This window comes from Tenrec ecaudatus, chromosome 14 (assembly GCF_050624435.1).
Source record: "Tenrec ecaudatus isolate mTenEca1 chromosome 14, mTenEca1.hap1, whole genome shotgun sequence".
NCBI classification, from domain to species: domain Eukaryota; kingdom Metazoa; phylum Chordata; class Mammalia; order Afrosoricida; family Tenrecidae; genus Tenrec; species Tenrec ecaudatus.
This window is the reverse complement of record NC_134543.1, coordinates 93,458,068-93,478,788: the sequence shown is the minus strand read 5'-3', so window position 1 is coordinate 93,478,788 and position 20,721 is coordinate 93,458,068. Positions and strand designations below refer to the sequence as shown.

The window sequence follows — 20,721 nt, the reverse complement described above, 5'->3', positions numbered from 1 at the left end:
GAAATGTCAATTAGAGATTGCATACACTCCTGCGGTAAGGTCTGTGGGGGCGGCCACGCGTCAGCATAGGGGGATCAGTGTGACTAGGCCTTGGGCAGGCAGAGCAGGACCGGGGCTGTCAGTTCTCACAGCACATAAACTTAGAGGTCTAACCTGCATGGGGAACACTGGGGAAATTGGAGCTGAAGCCTGGCAGTCGTGTAGATCGGAGCTGGAAGTGCGCTGTCGGTCCAGGGCATGGGTTCCCAGTGACATGACAACATTTGAAAGAGTGGAGAAAACAGAAGTGCGACGTAACTCAAACAAACATATCTGCTATACCGAAATTCAGTGATTATGCAAAACAGGTGAACAGTTAAAATACAAACTCAGTACTTCAAAATTTTGGTCCATTTATAAAATACTTCTTGGACAAAGTTATTTTAATTTCATTTAGTAGACAAAGTTATCACCTTTGGAAATAATACAACTGAAATATTGGAATATATTTGTTTTCCAATATTGTGGCAAATAAATGTCATTTTCCTTCCACACTCTGTACAGTACAATCTAAACAATTAGGGAATACTATTATGGTCTTTGTACATTGATGAGTGGTGGATTCAGCAAGTACATCTTTCTGAAAAAGTGCTCCGGAGGAGAAGCAGTTGTTTCCTAAGAATTTTGCTTATCACTTTTATATTTTAGAAATTCATTAATAACAAGTGTTTCCATCCCATCCACGAACCACTGTGAATTTAGAAATCATAAGAGTACAGGAGAAGCTGGTCACAGCAGCATTCACCACTATATGAAGCTAACAAAGAACATCCTATTTATACATGACAGGAAATTCTCTTGACAGCTCTCTGGCCTCCACCTAACTCTTCAAACTCTTAGCACATGATAAACCTACAAGGCAATTACTTCCAAAGTCACTGATGATTCACCTGCACGTACATTAATCTGGCACGTCAGAGGTAATCCTTAAACATTTGATCTCCAATAAATTGGTTTCTACCACAAAGATAAAGACTGTAAAACATATTATACCACATGGACCTCCCATTTGTTTAGTTTTTCTCTTTTAAGCATCAATAATCTCAAGCCTCATTTGTCTTTCTGGAAAAACAAAACAAAAGAAACCTATTTTATTCCTTGTAAGCAAATGCATGAACAGTTTCAAGTAATGGTTCGGGCTTGATGGTGAGTAAAAAACCCCTCAAGAACCAAGGTTGCAGGACCTTTAAAGCAATCAGTTAAGTCTATTTATAGGTTTAAATATTTCTGTATTGAAGGCAGCCTTTCATGCGTGGAGGAGTGTGTTTACCTGTGAAAGAAGAGGAAGGCAAAAGACAAACTCAATGTGTGTTCGGTGTCCTGCCTGGGCCTGAGTCCCTCAGTATCGCAGGAAGGTCAGCCCTTTCAGCATTTTTACCCGGTGTCAAAACACATCAGCAACCCATCGCACCGCCGGAGGAAGACTGACCTGCGGGTCTTTCTGTTTGGGCTCCAGTGGAGTTTGCACGTGGGGGATGCACGAGTGGTTTCCTTCAAGTGTGATTGTTGAAAACACACTTTGGAACAACTTCCCAGACCCAAAGAACTCACGGTTAGGATCTGATAGCAACAGCCCAAATAATCAGATTCAATGAAATTACAGTGAAATTATTTTATAAATGCTCAAGTGATGGAGACTGGGCACTGGACAAACCGGAAATAATCTTGTATAAATTAATGATAATCAGTTCTGTAAGCATTATTCCAGATGTCATAGGAGGGCTGTCTTCTCTTTGTCTATAAAAATAGGCATTTGTCTACTCTCTCTGTGAGAATTTGCTTTGCTTGTTTTTGCTGCGGATGATCCATCACCTGACCCCAGTTGCCTTTGGACCACCTTACACATTCCAACTCAAGTGCTGGACACCTGCATTCTTTACTTTTCTTCACATTTTTTGACCGCCTTACAATGATACCATTACGAACTCAATTATATAACATCATAAAACTCAAAGTTTTCTCTGTTCCATATGCTGTAACAAAACATTGTGCTACTTGGAAAATTCTGCAAAGGCTGTCTCTGTAAATCGTTACTGCACCCTTCCGTGTCCATTGTTACCATTAGAGTATGTGAATTATTGGATGATTTCAATATGAGGGAGTGAAATTGCAGTAGTGCTCCTATCTTCAGCTTCTTGTGTCTGCTCTAAGCGTGCCTACCGGAAGAGCCATCTAAAAGTCCTGACCGTGCCATTCTTCCACTGGAAAAACTCCCTGGGTTTCCACTCTTCCGTAACTCTGATTCCCACCTGAGTAATTCCATCTCGCTATGCTCCAATTTTCTCAGAAAGATGGGAATAAAATACTACGATCTACCTCTTAGTGTAGTTATGTGGATTAACGAAGAGACTGATTTAAAATGCTTAAACCAGTGCCTTGAAAATAGTAGGTACTCAATGTTCACGACTACTGTAATCTGTGTACATGCCTTATTTCCCAAACTAGATTAAAATAAGTTAAATTCCTCGCAGGTGAGGTTTTTCTCACCTTTGTATTCTCTGCAATACTATACATAGATGACTCTACATAGAAAAACTGAAAAGTAGCTACTAGATTCCATTGTGCAACTATCTCATTACTGATAGGCCAGTTCGTCAGAACTCACCACATTGACAATCTATGATGCTAATAATACTCACGACATTAAGACAGCCGATGGCAATTGGGGTAGACTAAATATTTTTGGTTGGTGGTAAGTTCAGTATTATTTCACACACCTGGTCTATTATCACACAACCCAAAGACTCCCGTTTGATGACCTTCATAATATGGAGTGCACTAGCGTCTCAGAGTTGAGGCCACCAAAGATCATGATGGTAGCCTCATAGTTTCATATTTTGATTTAATGTTGCCTTACGACCAACGGGAAGAAACCACTGCTGCTCAAGGATGAGCCTATCTATCTGTTCCTGTTGCCATAAGAAACGGTCGCTTCCTGTTGTAGAGGGTCTTTGAGCTGGACTTGATTGGATGGCAGCAGACTTTGTTTTGGATTAAAAAGAAACGGCGGTCGTTAGATCATTTTATGTCAACTTGAAGATGGATGTAGGGGTGGAGTCCAAACTATCAATCAGCTCACAACCTGACGGTGCTTCTTTGGCGGCGTGGCCTTCTCAGAAGGAGAGGGACCTCCTCCTCTCTCTGCAGCTGACCCTGAAGCTGCTGGAGCCTAGCCATGTGTCCGTGGGGACCTTGGATCCACTCACCTCTGCACCTCTAGCCTCAAATCTTCCTCAGTCTGTGTGTCATGCATGTGGCTACGCGAGTCTGAAAAGGGACCTATGGCCTACTATTGGGCTTATGGATTTGACTTACGCTGGGCGGGGATGCTTAATTTCAACAGATATGTACTTCTTGATATAAAGCTTTCTCTGGTTTCTCCAGTCCCTCCTTTGCCCTGCATCTCGATATGCTTTCATTGTGTCAACCTCCCCTCCCCTCTCACTTAAGGCTGAAGAACTTGACATACTCCCAAGTGTGTTTCTATAAAATACTGTTTTAATATTGAGTTGGTTATGTGCCCACATCCGACTCACCTGCCTAACCATCCTGTCGTTCCTGATTGAAAGACTGAAAAACCCAAAGCCATTTCACCTAGAAATGCTGGTGTGGGGAGCCATGGTCCTGTAGTGGTTATGCATTGGGCGCTATCCACCAGGTCCACAGTTTGAAACCACCAGCCCCTTCATGGAAGAAAGATGAGGCTTTCTATTCCCCCAAAGATTTATAGCCACAGAAACCCACAGCCCAGTGATAGGTAGGACAGGGAATAACTAGAAGTCTCATACACTGCTGGCATGGTAAAATGATACAACCACTTTGGAAAATGCACAATTCTTTTGTCTAAAGATATACACACAGTTCACCAAATTACCCAATCATTTCATTCCTAGATATTTACCCATGAGAAATGAAACGATAAAGATGTGTTCATGGTATTCATTGTCTAGCTGAAACTAGAACTGACCTGAATGTCCATCAAGAGAGGAACGGATAAACAAATAGTGAGAGCGATATACAATGACTATGCACTCCTCAGCAATAAAAGTGAACGAACTATTGCAACAGTATAGATGACTCTTGGGAGTAAAATACAAAAACCATCACACGCACATCGTTCTGTTTATGTAAGATCCTAGAAATGCAAGCTAACCTATGGCAACAGAAAGATGAGAGTTTCCGGTGGCTGGTGGAGGGGAGAGTTGAAAGGCAAGAAAGGACATTTTTTAAGGGACCCACGAAGCCTTTGATATGTGATAAGAATACTCATCGTCTTCCCAGACATGTCTAAACTTATGAAATATAGTATTCTTAATACACACACCTTAAACACATGTGGAATATGTGATTTAAGATGTAAAATATACAGCCCCTAAATATATACCGGTTTCAAAAAATTCATTGAAAATTGAGATTAACAGAGAATGGATTTTTCTCTGAATTTACTGAAGACTTCTCATAGGCACAGTTTATTGTATATCAATTAAACATCAATAAAGCAGTGTAACCAACATTCTTATTTATTAAAATAAGCATACTCTTCACAGTGCCTACGTACCCACAAACTAGAATTCAGAACAAAACAAGAGCCCTGTTGAGTAAGATAAATATAACAAATAACCTATATTCCTTAAAGCTCATTCTACAGTCCACTCAGCTTATTAAATCAGCTGTCCTTTGCATCAGGTGGTCAAAATTAGTGACTTGGTAATATACACAGAAATGTCCATATTCTGCCAATTTCAAGTCCAACAATGCAGGAGGTTATTATATTTTAGGTGGCAAGGCTTTATAATATTTCCAACCACGGACAGGCATTTTGAAGACAAAATAATGGCCCTTGGGAAGAGCAACAGCTTCTTGCCTAGCCCATTCCAAACCATACACAAAGGTAGATATGTCAGCATCATATATGGGTGAGATTTGGGGCTTACTCTTGGCACAAAACTAATTTTATAAGTAGTCTTTTATAACAGACTGACCAGCATGACTGACACAGGATCATGTGGTGAAGCAGAAAGGTGACAAGTGTGGCATTCAGACAGAGACCTGGGTTCAAGTACGACCGGCACCTCTGCAGTTACTGTCACAGTCATTGTGGTCTGTAACAAGTCAAAGCCAAAGGCTGAATTCCTAAGGAATAACAAAGTGCTTGTCAATGTCTGCTGACCATAACTGTGATTCCCAGATTAAAGCAATTATTGCTCCCTTCAAGCCTGTTTGGAAGCAGATGGACTAGGGATCCTAGGGTTAGCTGGCCAATCAGAGCCGAGTAAGAGAAAGAGATTTACATGTTGGATGTAGATTAATGTCACATACAGTTTTCAAAATGGGACAAAATGATAGGGGTTGCATTCTAGATTTTCTGTTAAGACAAGTAATTTCAAAATGAAAACAAAAAACCAACAACAAACACCAACAAAATTAAAAGCAGCCGAACAAACAAACAAAAAGAAACATTAATATAAAAGTAGTGCTCTACAGCAGTGAACAGCGCTGCACTGGTCACAGAAGGGGCTGACTGAGCAGCCTTGAATGTGCCTGGCTCTGCACAGTCCTTTCGCAATCCATTCTCACTCACCAGGCTCCGGAGAAGGCTCACGACACTTTCTCTGAGTCTCCCAATGCAGGATTTCAGCTCCCAAGTTTTTCTAATCCAGCTGTGATGGATTTGGTCTTGTATACAAATTAAAAACAATTGGGTCTTTTCCTGTTTGGGTTAGCTGGTCAAGATAGAACCAGTTCAAGCTACATTAGAGGGCAAGTAGGAGTGATTGGTAAGTCTGACATTTGTAACCTGGGGACTGCCTGTATTTCTAATACACTCTCGTGATTTTAATACAGTGAACTTAGAGAACCATGACCTGAATTTCCAAGCCATTTTAGCACCAGATTCAACCTGATCATCGTTATAGTAGAACTAGTCTCTGCATTCTTGGGTTCCTGAATCCTAACTGTTTTTCAGTTCCCCTGACCTCACTGTTTATTAGTTGAATTTCTCTCTCTCTCTCTTTTGTCCTTCCTTCTTTGGAGAATCTGAATGGTCGTTTTTCTATTCTTAGGATGGCTCGCAATCATGTGCTTGTCAGTCTAGGATAACAATTTTGAATCATGCGTGACTCAGATGATCTGTGTCAGAGTTGGTCTGCAGGAAAGGGCAAGAGTCATCCTTTGAACAATTCTTTGGTTTCCTGGAGTTGGGCAAATGATCAATACCCACCACATAAAAATCTGGCGTTTGCTTAAATACAGTCATCAGATAAATATCTTTCTAGGCAGAAAAACCACAACTCATTGATGTTTCCTTATAGATCTATTTTCTTTCCCTTCAATATTTTGATGTTCTTTTAATTCATTCCAGTTCCTCAAAACCATTTATTTATTGAAAAACATAAACTCCAAAGGCCTAAGATAACATTTCTGTTCTTTATTCGGTTTTTATCTAAAACCATCATTGAAAAACAATGAATAATGGCAGAACATATAAATTCCTTGCTGGGAAAGTCTTTCCTACATTCAAAATGTGTGTGGGGGGGGAGGGGAGGGGGCGGGTACCTGGCACTTACCCATTAGGTGAAATCATTATTGTAAAAGTGCTATGCACACAGAAGACACTTCTCTTGTCCTTATGAAATATTATGCAGTAGCAGCTAATAATGGGTGTTAAGTATTGGTCGGCAAAAACAGAACATCAATATCTTGCAACCATCTCTACTATAAGAGATGGAAAAGTAAATTATTATATTTTACCTTTATAGAAGCCTTCTCCAAACACATTTGCTAATTATTAGTCAATCTTTGTCCTGTTGATGCTGATGACTACTTGCTAGTTTAAGGCAGCAGTGCCTTGCGAAACTGCTGTAATTGAAGGTTTGCAAGAGCTTCTATTGCTGAGGCAGAGACTCCAACTTAAGACAGATGTGATCAGCCTTGTTTTTAACAAGACTGAAATAACTGGGAATCTATGATTTCGTTAATTGTAGGCTTCCTGGAAGTATCTTAATAAAGGAAAAACTTTGTCCATCCTCTGCAAAGTACCTTCCTTAACTCTAACTGCATTGCAGCCCGTTTCTAAATGCCTCACCTCTCACATTATCAGAGACCAGAGAAAGCAATTGCTAGGCCATTGAGTAAATAACTGATCTTTAAAGGATACTTAGAGGTAAGAAATAGAGTCAAATCAATTATTGTGGCAGAAGGTATTAGCTTAGCATGGCCTCTAAGAACGCAGACCCACTGGAGCCAAAGAGTCAAAAATCCAGCAGCTGAAACTCAGCTCTTAATCTCTTCAGTGCTACTTGCACATGACCAAGGCCATAGAGTTGCTTTAGTTCTCCCCTCCCCTCCCCTCCCCTCTTACACCAGTTTGAGAAACAGCTTTGGAAAGGCTTCAAAAAGTTTATTGGAGAATTTCAGTAGCTTCTCATCCCATTTTTCCCTTAACATTTTCAAGCTCTCTTGTATCCACATGTTTTCTTTGATAGTGCCCTGTAGACTCAGTCAAAGGCATTGGTCTTCTAGCCTCAAGTTTTCGAGGAGTCTGCTGTGTCTGCCCCCACAGGTCACGCATGCCTCGAGGATGTCAAGGTCTCAGGGACAGGAGGAGGACCTCGGGGATCATAGGGAGTGTGGATATCAGGTAGCAATGTTCCCTGTACCCCACAGACTCCTCGCCACACTTACTTTAAGGGCTGATAGGATGGAAAAGAATGAGGTCAAGAAAGCCAGAGAAGGCAATGAGAGGGACTGAACCTGAGGTGTGAAGCGAACTAGGGAGGAAAAGAGGCAGGTCCCAAGTGTCATGGTCAAGCAAGAAAGTCAGGCTCACTCCCATGGAGTCAATGCCAGTTGACTCATCGTGACCCAACAGACCAGGGTCGAATCACCCCTTGGAGGTTTCTGAAACTCTTTACAGGAGTAGAACGCCTATGGGTTTTATTTCAAATATGGTAGAAAGCTTGGAGAGTTCTGAGCAGAAAATGCCACATCCTGATTTCTGTATTCCAAGAGTCACTGTGGCTGGGCTATGAACACTAACCATGGAGTTGACACAGGAAGGCCAGGTTGGATGTTACAGCAGCAGTCTGAGAAATAACGGTAGCCATTGAGGGGACGACGGGCAAGAGGGTAAGAACTGTCATGATCTGACACTGATGACAAAGCTGGTGACAAAGCTGACAGGACTTGCTGAGGGACTGGATGTAGGCTGATGGAGGTTTTTCACTTGAGCATCTGGACAAATCGTGGCACCATTAATTGAACTGTAGGAGGAAAAAAAGGATGAACAAGGGTGAGAAGAGAAATTAAGAGCTCAGTTTTGCACCTGCAAGATGTGACACCGCTGAGATATCAAAGGGGAGATACTGAGTGGATAGGTGACTAGACAAATTAGAAGTCGGGAAATACGAAGACTGGGCGTAAAACCAAGGAGACATCAGTATAGAGATGGTATTTAAGGCCACAGGCCCAATGAGATCCCCAAGGGGGTTATGCGTGACACTGAGTGTAGAGAGGAAAAGGAAGGGCGAGGAGCAGTGGGCCCGAGGCCCTCCGCCTCAGTGTCTGAGGGCAGGAAGAGGAGTCAGCAAGGGAGACTGAGCGCACTGCTGGCATCGTGGGACCAAACCCAGAGGAACACAATGCCTTGGATCACGTAACTGATACTCACAACATAGTGCGGAAGATACCCTTCACCCCATTTTACGGGGGAGATAAGAGAAGCTCGGAGACGTTAAGCAAGTTGCTAAGCAAAGGAAATGTCTTAATAAAGAGAAAGTGTATTTAATTATCAGCAGTGTTAAAACTGCTGAAAGACCGAGTAAGAAGATCACTTACTCAGGCAAAAGAAAGCTTTTTCGGAAACGTTAGTCTACCAGTGAAGGGCTTTGTCGATGGGGAAAATGGGTTTCGACATCATTTCACGAAGGTTGCCTGAGCGGAGGCTTATTGTAAAACCCAAAGTCTTTCATCTGAAACCGGCGTGACAATTAGATACCGTTTGTAGTTGTGTAGCTTTATGTAGGGTTATCAATTTGAATTAGTCCATATCTCAACCAATAGCCTCCTTGCAATTCTACCTTCAGGTGGAGGGCTGAGTTCTCCTTATCAAAATGCCCAAACACTGGGACGGGTCTGTCGTTGCCGGAACCAAGGGGAGGCAAATGCCTCTATGAGCTGCTCACAGTTTGGGAAACCTGCGTTTCTTGCTCTCTCTTCAGACATCTGGTACTATCTTCTCGGTAGAGTAACCTCCCCGAACGATAACCAGTTTCCGCCGAGCTGCCACGGACCCGATTCTGACTGCTGGTGGGGTGTTTGTGGGCGGGGCTGTGCACCATCAGGCTTCAATGGCTGAGTTTTGGAAAGCAGATTACCAGGACTTTCTTTGGAAGCATCTCTGGGCCAACTCAAACTTCCAGCCTGGTGGCGAGCAGCCAAGCATGTAAATAAGTGTCACTCTTCAATGAGCTACACGCTTTGAACCAAAGCTCACTCGCCCTTCTCATGAGACATGCCTCAGCGAGCCACATTACGCCAATGTAGCCGGTGCATATTCAAACCATGTGCTCAGGGACTGTAAAGCAATAGTCTTCTAAGCAAAGACAGTGGAAAAGAAAAAAGGGAATATGCACCAAAATACGTTCAAATCCACTCCAAAGAGAACTGCGGTAGATCTCAGACTCTCCAACCACGGTCAATAATCTACAGGTGACTGGATTATTGAGTCAGCACCACATAGTGGATGAGCAAGCACATAGTAGGCACTGAATACATCGCTGGGTTGTTTTAAATAAAGGCATACCGTTGGATTTTTAAATACACTCGACTGTCTTAAATAAACTACAGTTTGGGATTACATTTTTTATTGCTGCTCACCAAAGACTTCATCAGAACCGCAGAGAGGCAATGAGTCACAATGCACACGATTGAGCTTATCGTTTTAAAACATCCTCTAGTAAGTTAAATTTGCACAATTTGATTTTCTTCTCATTGCTTTCCTTATACTACCAAAAATGATGCTTTCTTTACAATTTCAAACTCATCATAAAATTGCTAAAAATCTAAAATTCAATTTGCCACATTACTGCTAATTTGAATAATGGCCGAATAAAGCCCAGGAAACGCTGAAGCAGCATTGGTTTCTAAAACATTTTGCACTTTCCTCCTCCATCCCCGTAAAGTAAAGCTCGGATGCCACGCACAATTACACAAGAAAATCAAGAAAGCCATTACATTCAGCATTTTGTCATGATCATTGTTACCATGGCAAAAAGTGGGCTCGGTTTAGCACAGCTGCTACGAGCGAGGTCTGCCGGCCTTTTGCAAAGCCGAGTAACAAAATTCTGTCGTCTGCCACTGTCCTCGCCTCCAGTCCCCGCTGCCCCCTGCGCCCCCCCCCCCCACATAAGTCTATTTTCCACAGATGCTACTACTGTCTCGTTCCTTTAACGATCTGAACCAATGTCATCTTATTATTGTCTTCTTACTGCTAGCTAGTGACCGAGGGAGAGACTTAATCTAAGAAGGTTACTGCTTGGCCCACCTTCTTCTCTGAGGGAACGAATGTGTGGTGTGAAAAGTTAGGACGGCAATAGCAGAAGAAGCCACGGCTGTGACGACTGCACTGTGAGTAACAATTGTCTCGTGCTAGAGATAGCACGGTCTGGGAATGAGAGAGACCAACGCAGAATCTGGTAACTAGCTCTGTGGCATATTACCTTGTTATTGTGGTGCCAGCTTAGCTAGCCGTACGATGGGGACAACAGTTTTCTTGTTGTTGTGAGAATTACTAAATTGCAGTACCGGACAGGTGGCATACCAATCCGGGGCTCTCAATGATCTTGGCCTCTCCCTGCCTCACAGACCACCCGTGTCCTCATAGCTTCTGTTCTAGGCTTTCGGGACTGTGCCGAGAAATTAGTAGGTACTTTTTTTTTTCTGCTGTTGGGAGGCAAATCTTTAGGTTCTGACAGTAAGCATCAATTTCACATCAGAAGGACAAAATATTCAGAGTTTCTATCATAAAATGCACCACATCCTACTATCCATATTTATGTGACAATATTAAAACTGTGTAGGTATTAATTTTTGACTTTATTTTTACAAATTTTTAGTTAAAAAAAGAAGTGAGGCAACACGATGAAAATAGAGAAGTTATCAGGGTTTTGTATTTACTAGAAACAAAAGCTACTAGCATTTTACCAGCTAAACAAAATATTTTTTTTCTAATGAGATTTCAGCTAAGTATCGTTTATCTTAAGAGAAAAATAATGGGACCTTACCTATTCCAGTAGCTCCAGAACTGGTCATGCAGGTAGGCGTGGTGGCTACATTCATCACCAAATGAGGCTTTGCTTTCAATCCAGTGAATTATGTGCCCTTCTACGGCTAAGGGACAAAGCATTACTGATATACAGTGAAGGCAAGAGAAGATTGAAAATTCTCTACTCTGCCCAGGCTTCTCTACGCTTCCCATTAATGAGCGGAGGCTTAGCCATCATCTACGGGTGTAATTATACAACAACGCCTTGTGTACGTATGTTCATCACAGGGGACACTTATGCTACAATCACATCCCTCTTCTTTCCATTATCTTCTGCTTCAGCAGTCCTTTCCTGGTTCTGAGACGGCCCGAGCAACTTGACAAGTGATGTGTCAAATGGACCAAAGCGAGTCTGGCTTCTCTACGGGGCTGTGTTCTATAAATTCAGTATTTAGAGAAATGACTTAGAAAGGGCCACCCAGACGTCTTCAGGAGACATTTCCATTTCTCAAATACAGGTAGAAGTTTTAAGGCAGAGATTTCCTCTGGATCCATCATTCTCCGCTTTTATTAATAATCTTTGCTCATGAGGTTACCCATTCAAATGCATTATTATAAAGCAAATCTTCTCTGGTCACACTTGCTCACAATAAGATATCCATAAAAATAGAAGGTGTATAGAACAACACATTCCTTTTCTCTACAAACAAATACACAACGGGTTTCCGGACTTACCCACTGGCACTTGTAAGATAAAGTCCGGGGTTTTGTCATAGCCCTTCGCTCGGAGCTGACCTTCACCTAGAGGAAGGACAAAGACCATCATGTACAGCAGCAGTCCACGAACCAGACAGCAATCTAATTGCTTTTCTTTCTTCAAAATGCGTAAAATTTACTAATGCACTCACACAGATCTGTCTCACGTATGCATACACAGCTTTCTACTGTGTGTCAGAATAAATGAACTTTCTTAACAAACATGAAGGATAGTTATACATATGCTCCTCTGTCCCTTCTACATTTTTGTCTTTACTATAAACATCATTAATTCAAATGGCCATACACTGCTCCCCACCCCCTTTTTTTGTAATGGAAAATACTCAAAATAAAGGAATTTTACTTAATGGTTGAAAGGAAAGGCTCCCCCACCCCCACAATAACTATCACGAATGTTATCAGCCAATATTGGCAATTGACAGTAAGGCATAAGCACTGAGGCCTCCGATTATGAAACAAATGCTTTCATTACAGCTAATAAGAAAGTTTAGTTTCAATTAGTGAACTATGCTTAGATACAAACAAGCGACAAGGACAATGAGATCACCACAGAGAATTAATTACCCTGCTTAAGTCCTTGGGTTTGTATTGTTTCTGGCATTTACCAGAGTTTTACAACTCGCCATATGTAATTCGGAAAAGCAAACAGACGTTGAGCCTTTTTCTTAACTCTCTTAGATTTCCTGATCCTCTGTAAATATCAACGATCCATTCAGAAGGAGAGGAAGCAGGAAAACATAGGAAGCTTGATAAAGTTGTAAAGGGCAAACCAAACCTAGCCCGGTGCTTGGTGTACACACACACACACACACACACACACACACACACACACCTTCCAATATTTTCTAAATGCTGTCCTTGACTTCTAATGGCATTGCAATGTGATTTCTGAAATGGGGAGTTCTCCATTAGATTTTGGAGTGACCTGGTCATTCAATTCCAGACATGGCTTTCTGTCTTCACCCAACCTCAACTAATGGCCCCACCAAGTAACAAGGAAGGCTGTGGAGTCTCTTCACACCTACTGGGCTGTTGACATTGTCTGGCTTCCCATTCGCCTTCCTGCATTACCTTTGATTAAAATTAATGGCCCCTTCCCAGTGTTGGGTAGCTTATTTCCAATTCATTTGTCAGCCCAAGATAGTGGTTTCATGGCCAATGTTCAGAAACTCTGTGTAAGAACACTCTTGTGTACATCTTCAAACATCAACATTTTAGGTGTAAATAACCTTTTAATGACAAATCACGTATTTATACTAGATTTTTAAGCTAAATGCCATTGAAAATCATTATTTCTCAACTATCTAAATAATGAAAGAGGACACAACTCAGAACACTCTCCTATTCTGGGAATACAAAAAATATTCCGTAACTATTGAGATGATCAGAAATTCATCCTGCTAAGAAACAAGCAGGTTTGGAAAACTGGACTCTGATAAACAAGACGGGAGAACTATCTCTTCCCTACTGCATTCTGAATGTTGAATGCAAAAGGCATTTGTTAAAATCAACTTAAGCACCCTGAGCTGATGTTTCAAGCAGCCGATGAGCACATTTTAAAGTTGGGTTGACATTAAAAGTGATAGATTAATATTTTATTAAAATTGTCATAGCTAGATCAACCTTTACAGATGTTAAAAATCTGTTTCAAAAAGAAAAATGGTTATGTTTACGATAGGAATTCAAAACAAAGGTCACCAACTAATCCAAAGGCACACACTAAAATCTCTTCTAAAGATAGGTGCTGCCCTCCTGTTCACAGGGACAAAATTATTACTACAACAACTACAATTTAAATTTCATGACTCAACATGAAACACAACCCACACCTGAGAACTTGAACACACAACATCCAGCCAGGGTAAGGAAGAGTTCTACTTTTGGGTGGAAAACTCCAGAGGACCAACATACCCTCACACTGACACGACCCACACCCATTCGTCTCTGCCCTCAAGATGAAGTTGATTGAATTGCAATTGCACCCAAAGGATAGATTCTAAAAGTCTGGGTCACACTCGTGATATGAGTTAAGTTTTTTTCCTGTTCGGTAGAAGGGATATTCCAGACATCGAAAATACTATGTATTGAATGGCTTCTCCTTTCTCGAACACACACACACACACACACACACACACACACACACAATTTCCGAAACCACTGATTTTCTTCCTCATTGCTTTTCCTCACTTCAACCCTCACATTGTTTCTTTTATCTTGGAATTTCTAAGAAAAATGAGAAGAGCAATCGGCAAAGTGCCGAGAAAATGACACAGCACCAGGAGGAGGAGTAGCTTATGTTTCCAGGTGGGTTTGCTTGCCTGGTTTAGGACACAGCATTTCTGTTTCGATCACTGATCACAGGGAGATTTTAATGGTCAGACCCATCTATGTGGCCTACTTTCCTGGCCTTTGTACTATGTTCCTCTCCTGCACCCTAGGCTGAAGGCTTTCTCACTCCTAGATGATCACTCCGACTTTGGGGTGTGGGTTTCAAAGTTTGGTTTCTATGGCAATGGTCCAATTCTGGGATTGTGAGATTTATCCCTGTGTCATCAGCTCCAGTATTCCCCTCTGGCTCATTTTTCTCACCTCTGTACTCTTCTGCATGGATGGATCTCCCCATACACAGGGCCAGATGGCAATGCTCTGAGGACAGAAAGGGTTTCTGTTTCATAAAAAAAAAAAAAGTCTACTGCACTATTTATTCTCTCCTCAGTAACACGCTTTGCACCCCTGCATTTTTAATAAAGATAACTGAATAAAACACAAGTGTATTAAAAATATATTGTCTTAGAATCAGCCTACCTCGAGTTAAAAAAATCTGAATTTAACTCTCCACATATCAATAACATACATAAACATTAAACTTAGATCACAGTTCAATGTTTCATTTGAGAACTCTGGCTCTATCTTTCAGTTTGGGTTCCAATTATCTGCTGAACATGGTTCTGAAGGTTTATTCTGGCTGCAAAGGAAGGAACTCAACATTCCTTATTATTCATAAGATATCTAACCTCTTTTTCTATGGAGCTGTACAATTTTAAATAACAATGGGTTTATAAATTCCTTCAAGTTTCCGTAGAATTCTTCATAAATCAATTTTTATTATGACGACTCGTGTGTTTAGGTTTTCTACCTCTTTTATAGTCAGTTTTGCTAAATTATACATTTTTGAGAATCATGTATCTTATCCAAGTTCTTATGTTTATTTGTGCATATTTGAGCCAACAATGGTTCCTAATTGTGATGCGGTGATTTGCTTGATCCGGCTCTTCTGGCTGATGGACCTGAGTAAGCGATGGTGAGACTTGACTGCTGATATAGAATCATACGATTGCATGGCTGATAATCATGGTTGGTTGTGGTGGTAAACACTTGGGACTTGATTGGTAATTTTTGCCATGCCATCTCTGAAGCAGGAGGATCTCATGAATAACAAGTAAGAAGGGCCAAGAGAGTATATCCTTCGGAGTCTGGGTTCTCTGCACAGTGAACCTCCGTGATCCAGAGAAAGGAGGCTGTGACATCAGGGAAGCAGGAGAGGGGCAGCAGCAGCAGAACCAAGAGCCAGACGTGAGACACAGCAGTGGGCTTCCTGGCTGAAAAAGCAAGTAAGGCTGAATGCTTCCAGGCAGGAGGAATGCTTGTGGAGTAGGGTGTCTCCAGGCACTTCCCTGGGGGACCTGCACTTGCCTACTCCAAGGAGCTAGAGCTGAGTGCCTTTCGGCGGAAGTCTATGGTGGGGTGGGGTGGCCTTTGGGCATTTATTAGCTCTGTAACATTGCCCAAGTGGGACAGAGGTCCCAGGGCCTTGTGGCTGCGAAGTCCAAGAGCAAAGGGTGGCCCGCCTGATCGAAAAAGCTGTCCTGAGCATTTGATACGGCATTGTACCCTGTTAACTTCCCTATTCCATTATAGAAGCCCTGGTGGCGCTGCTGGGTAAGCCTTGGGCTGCTAACCTTTAGGTTGGCAATTCAAACCCACCAGTCACTCTGCAGGAGACAGATGAGGTTATCCACGCTTGTAAACATGTACAGCTTCAGACATTGTGTATCGATTTGCTATTTGTTGGAATCTACGCAGTGTGGTTTTTGATTGGTGGTGCTAACTTCTCTAATGAAGTTCATAACCGTGAGTGGGGGCTGTGGCCATTGCAATGAATAATTGAACTCGGGTGAGAAGTAGAGAGTGCTGTGGGAGGGACAATTGGTGTTCGAATTGGTGAAGAAGTCTGGAGGCATGTCTGACCTCAGCCTCATAGGCATTGACCTGGAGCTGATGTGGAGTTTGCTTCTTCTTCCTGATGAAGTCAGAGGAGGTCAGGCACCATCCCCGCCCCCTGTGATCTTCTAAGTTCACTGGTAAAAAACTATGTTTCTTGAAGAAGAAATAACTAGTCTTCAGAATTAACCAAGAACTTAGAAAGGGGGGGGGGGAAATAGTGATGGCAACATTATAAAATAAATTTTAGCATAACTTTACAGAATGCTCGGGGATCAGTAAGAAATCAATCTCTAAATCTTTTAAAAAAATATTGCCCAGTGAGTATACATTCAAAAAGAATAAAAACTACTTTTCGTGGTACAAGACTGCAAAATCAATGTAGTAAAAACAGGCTAGCATTAAAATAGACTTGTTAGCCCTTTCCTGAACAAAACGTGGGGATATTAGACAAAGCTCGCCACAGTGTGTAGGAGCTAGTTTTCAATTACTAAGGAACCTTCCCCTTTGCACACTAAAAGGAGTTGAGTGGGTTGAAGTGACTCACTCAGAGCTTCCAGTTAGAAAACAGGACAAGCGGAAATGGCCCCCAGTTCTAGTCCCAGGTTGTCCCGGCACCTTGTGCACCACTCTTAACTCTGGCCAAGTATTTAAACGTGATCATGTGTCACGTTTATGAAACAAGCTCCGCTGGCAGAGTGCTCCTGGCTGCTAGCTGAAAGCCAGAGGTTCAAGTGCCCAGTAGCTAGTTCTCTAGGAGAAGAGAAGGCAAGACAAGAGGCTTCAGTAAAGATTTACAGAAGGAGTTCTACTCCAACCTACGGGACTGTGACAAGTCAGAAGCAACTCAAAAGTAATGGGCTTGCTTTGGATCAATTCTTAGAGTTGTAAAGTGGGAGGGGAACGTCTTGATTTTCTCCTGGTAGATCTCACAGGAGAGGTAGGTGGCCATCTCTGTGATCCTGCATCGGTAACACTGCCTGCAGAGGAGGCTCAAGTAGGACCTCTCTATAACATATTCATGGTCCTCTCTCCAGTTTCACCAGAAGTAATAAAACTGCATCCCCAGACCATCCGAACCCCAAACCAAATCTGCTGCCATCAAGTCAGTTCTACAACCCTACAGATGGAAGTAGAACGGCCTCTTTGGATTCCCACCCTCGTCTTTCTCCTGCACAGCACAGGCGGGGCTTGCGTTGCTGACCTGTGGTCAGCAGGGAAGCAGCTCAAGGAGTTACCCACTAACTGGGTCATCTAGGATCCTGTCAGAGACACAATGGCTATTTAATGTTTAAAAGCACCCCCAGGCTGAAGTTTGTTTTTAAGGTGCTAGGTCTGTATTTAAAGGGCTTCTTGGAAAAAAAAAAAAGGGGAGAAATAAATTACACATGCGCAAAGAGCCCTGCAAATGTTAATATCTCCGGCCTTTTAATTACCCTCTCCTCCAAATACCCAAAATATCCAAAGCAATTAAGTCCTAATTACACAAATTCTTTTTTTAAAATAAAGGGCTGATTTTGAGTCAGCGAACAAAACACATCTGAAACCAGTTAACATACACTTAAGAATTACAGGAAGGCAGGAGGGCTACCAAGAGATTCTAAAAACCTGTCTTGTTTTGCTAAAAGTCTTTGAAGAAATAGAGTGACTCACGGAAAAATTCTACAAAATTTCTGTTCACAACATTTGCAAATCAAGGGTAACATTCTGACATGGATTTTTAATCTATACCTTTGTCAAATATTTCTAAAATGCTAAATTAAAATACATGATAGGATAAAAGCATACATAGTCTAAAATACATATGCTAAATTTGTGGTGGGAGAACAAAAGCCATACATCAAAACTAATGAAAAGGTACAGTGCATCTTGTCTACTCTACTATTATTTTCTTTTTCTATGTTGCATTTTCCAAAACACTGTCTCATTCAATATTTGGAGCCCTGACCTTTGGACTCCATATTTTCATGTTCTCAGTGAGCACAGTGTTTTCTACACAACTCAAGAAGTGATAGCAAAGTGTCAGTAGCAGATGTTATTATGATATGACAACCTATAGCAAAAGGCACACAGAGCAAATACACATTTAATGGGGAGACCGAAAATTCAGATAAATGAAATCTTTAGAAAACCCAAAATTTCATTACAGACATTAGTTCCAATTTCCCCATCCTCCCTGAAAGCCTCTTATCAAAGCCATTAATAAGGAATACAACTGACTGCTCTGACCCTGTCCATTGCTATGTCTTTAGAAGACAGCACCAGGGAAGAGGGACATGCCCGCAGGACTGGAAACAAACACGAGGTCAGGAATCTGGGATCACGTGGAGAGAGGCCAGAGAGCCTCTGATGCCTGAGGAAAGACAGAAGACATGAACACCAACACAATATGTAAATGGACAGTGTCTACCAAATCAGTCTATATCCTTCTGGTGTTAATACCATACAAAGGGAATTTCAGATGAGTGAAAAGAGCATGTGTGGCAGATTGCTGAGAAGAGTCCAGCTCTTATGCAGGTTGCTGGGACCAGTGCCCTCTGAAAAAACGGGGTTGGAGAGTGAGCAAGCCCTTTCCAACTCCAGACTTCTGAGGAATGGCCACGTGCTAACCTTCGCCTGAGCCAGTTCCTTTAACTCGTAGGGCTAGTTCCCTCGGTCCCTGAACCAAACCCAATGGAATCGGGTATATTCGCATAATTCTATTCACTTCAAAGACATAAAAAGCCCCCACTACACAACACACCCACGCACACACGAAACCAATTATACAATAACAGTAAGTGATTAAGTCTCAAATGCCGTTTCGTCTTAAGAGGAAAGCCTTACCCAGAACCTAATTATCTGCAGGGAAAGTAACCTATTGCATGGCTGTCCTGTATTTCAGCCTCGCTGACTTTGTTGCTCTACTTCTCTCTACAGCGTGATCCTGGTGGGGTGGTCAGTCATCCCCAATCTGACCTCAAGAGTAGATGCTTGACCCAGACCAGCGGTTCAGGGCCGTTTCAGAGATGCGCTATGGGACCAAAGAGAACTGCAGATTTTGCTGTTGGGTTGCGAAGGCTAAGGACTAAAACTATCAGTGGGCAGTGATCATCTTTGCTAGGATGGAACACAGGGCAGCTAATACAATACGAGGGGGTACCCCCTAAATACCGATGCTCATTGGTGTTTTTGATGTGAAGGGTATAGTGCATTTGGAGTTTGTTCCACCAGGTCAGACTGTTAATCTAGATTTCTATTTAAAGGTTCTGGAAAAAGATTGTGTAATAGTGTGCAACAAAAAGGCCTGACTTCTGGCACACTGGGGACTGGTTTTGTCACCACCACAATGCACCTGCTCATCTCAGTGTGCCAATTTTGGGCAAAAAATTGGATGTCTCTCTTGTCCCACACCACCTTACTCACCTGACCTTGCTCTGTGCAACTTCTTTTTGGGTCCACAAATGAAGAGAGACATGAAAGGACAGTGATTTGGTGACTTAGAATAGGTGAAGAAAAAAACGCGGGAGGTGCTGTCAGATGAGTTTGAAATGTTGCCCAGAATGGAATCACAGATTTGACAAATATATTCAGTGTACTGGAGAGTGTTTTGAAGGAGACAAGTTGTTTTATAAAAAAAAAAAGAAATACATAGCTTTAAAAAAATTCCATTTGAGTGGGGTACCCCCTCAAATATAACTTTCCCTGCAGAGAATGAAGTACACGGTAGGGTTTTTCTTCCCTAAGAAAGAAGCCAAGGCCCAGGAAAGTTCAATAGAAGGAGGGAATAAAGGGTGAGATATTGAGACCATTGTTTTTTATCGTCAGGATTCTACACATGCATTAAATGGTCTCTCTCTCTCTGTCGCTCTCTTTTACTTCCCAGGAACATATCTGAACCAATACACTCTCCTGTTTTGTATGTGTATGTTATAGTTTGAATTGGATTTCTGTCCCTTAAAATCAAAAGAGTTCCAATATAGCATCATTGGCCAGCAAAGCAGGCAAGCAGCAAACATGAATGATCGAAGCTGGTGAACGGCAAGAGGAACAGAAGACTTTCATAGTAAGTGGGCAGCACAACCTTGCTTCCGAGCCCCCAAGAAGAGGCTGCTTCCGAGCACACCCAAGGCCCATGGTGCTTCTTTTCTTGGCCCAAGGAGAGGTGCGCTCAGAATTCCCTCAGGGGGACTGAAAGGAGGGGAGTCCATCGCTTTGACAATTCCTCCTGGAAGGCGAGAACAAACCCCCATTCTCCGTATCCTACACCCCAATTTCATCCTCACATTACCCTGAGGACTATGTCTTATTTTTAACCTTTAGATCAGAGACTCTCAACCTGTGGTCGCAACCCCTTTGGAGGCTGAACGACCCTTTCATGGGGTCGCTCGATTCATAACAGTAGCAAAATTACAGTTATGAAGTAGCAACAGAAATAACCT

At 42.1% G+C, this 20,721-nt stretch overlaps 1 protein-coding gene across 6 annotated transcripts in view; it reads right to left on the bottom strand.

Annotated features, from left to right (window-relative positions):
* The window catches only part of CDIN1 (CDAN1 interacting nuclease 1), a 248,183-nt gene that overhangs the window by 93,479 nt on the left and 133,983 nt on the right, over positions 1-20,721 (bottom strand). For 5 of the 6 annotated variants that reach the window (XR_012779690.1, XM_075530947.1, XM_075530951.1 and 2 more), the window contains 2 exons: positions 12,038-12,103; positions 11,322-11,427 (listed from right to left, as the gene is read on the bottom strand). Coding sequence is in view for 5 of the 6 variants with exons in the window: in XM_075530947.1 (XP_075387062.1) it covers positions 11,322-11,427; positions 12,038-12,103 (172 nt within the window). In the remaining variant the exon portion in view is untranslated. Of the gene's footprint in view, positions 1-7,405; positions 8,301-11,321; positions 11,428-12,037; positions 12,104-20,721 lie in introns of those variants that run through there. The other variant, XM_075530948.1, reaches the window with a different exon arrangement.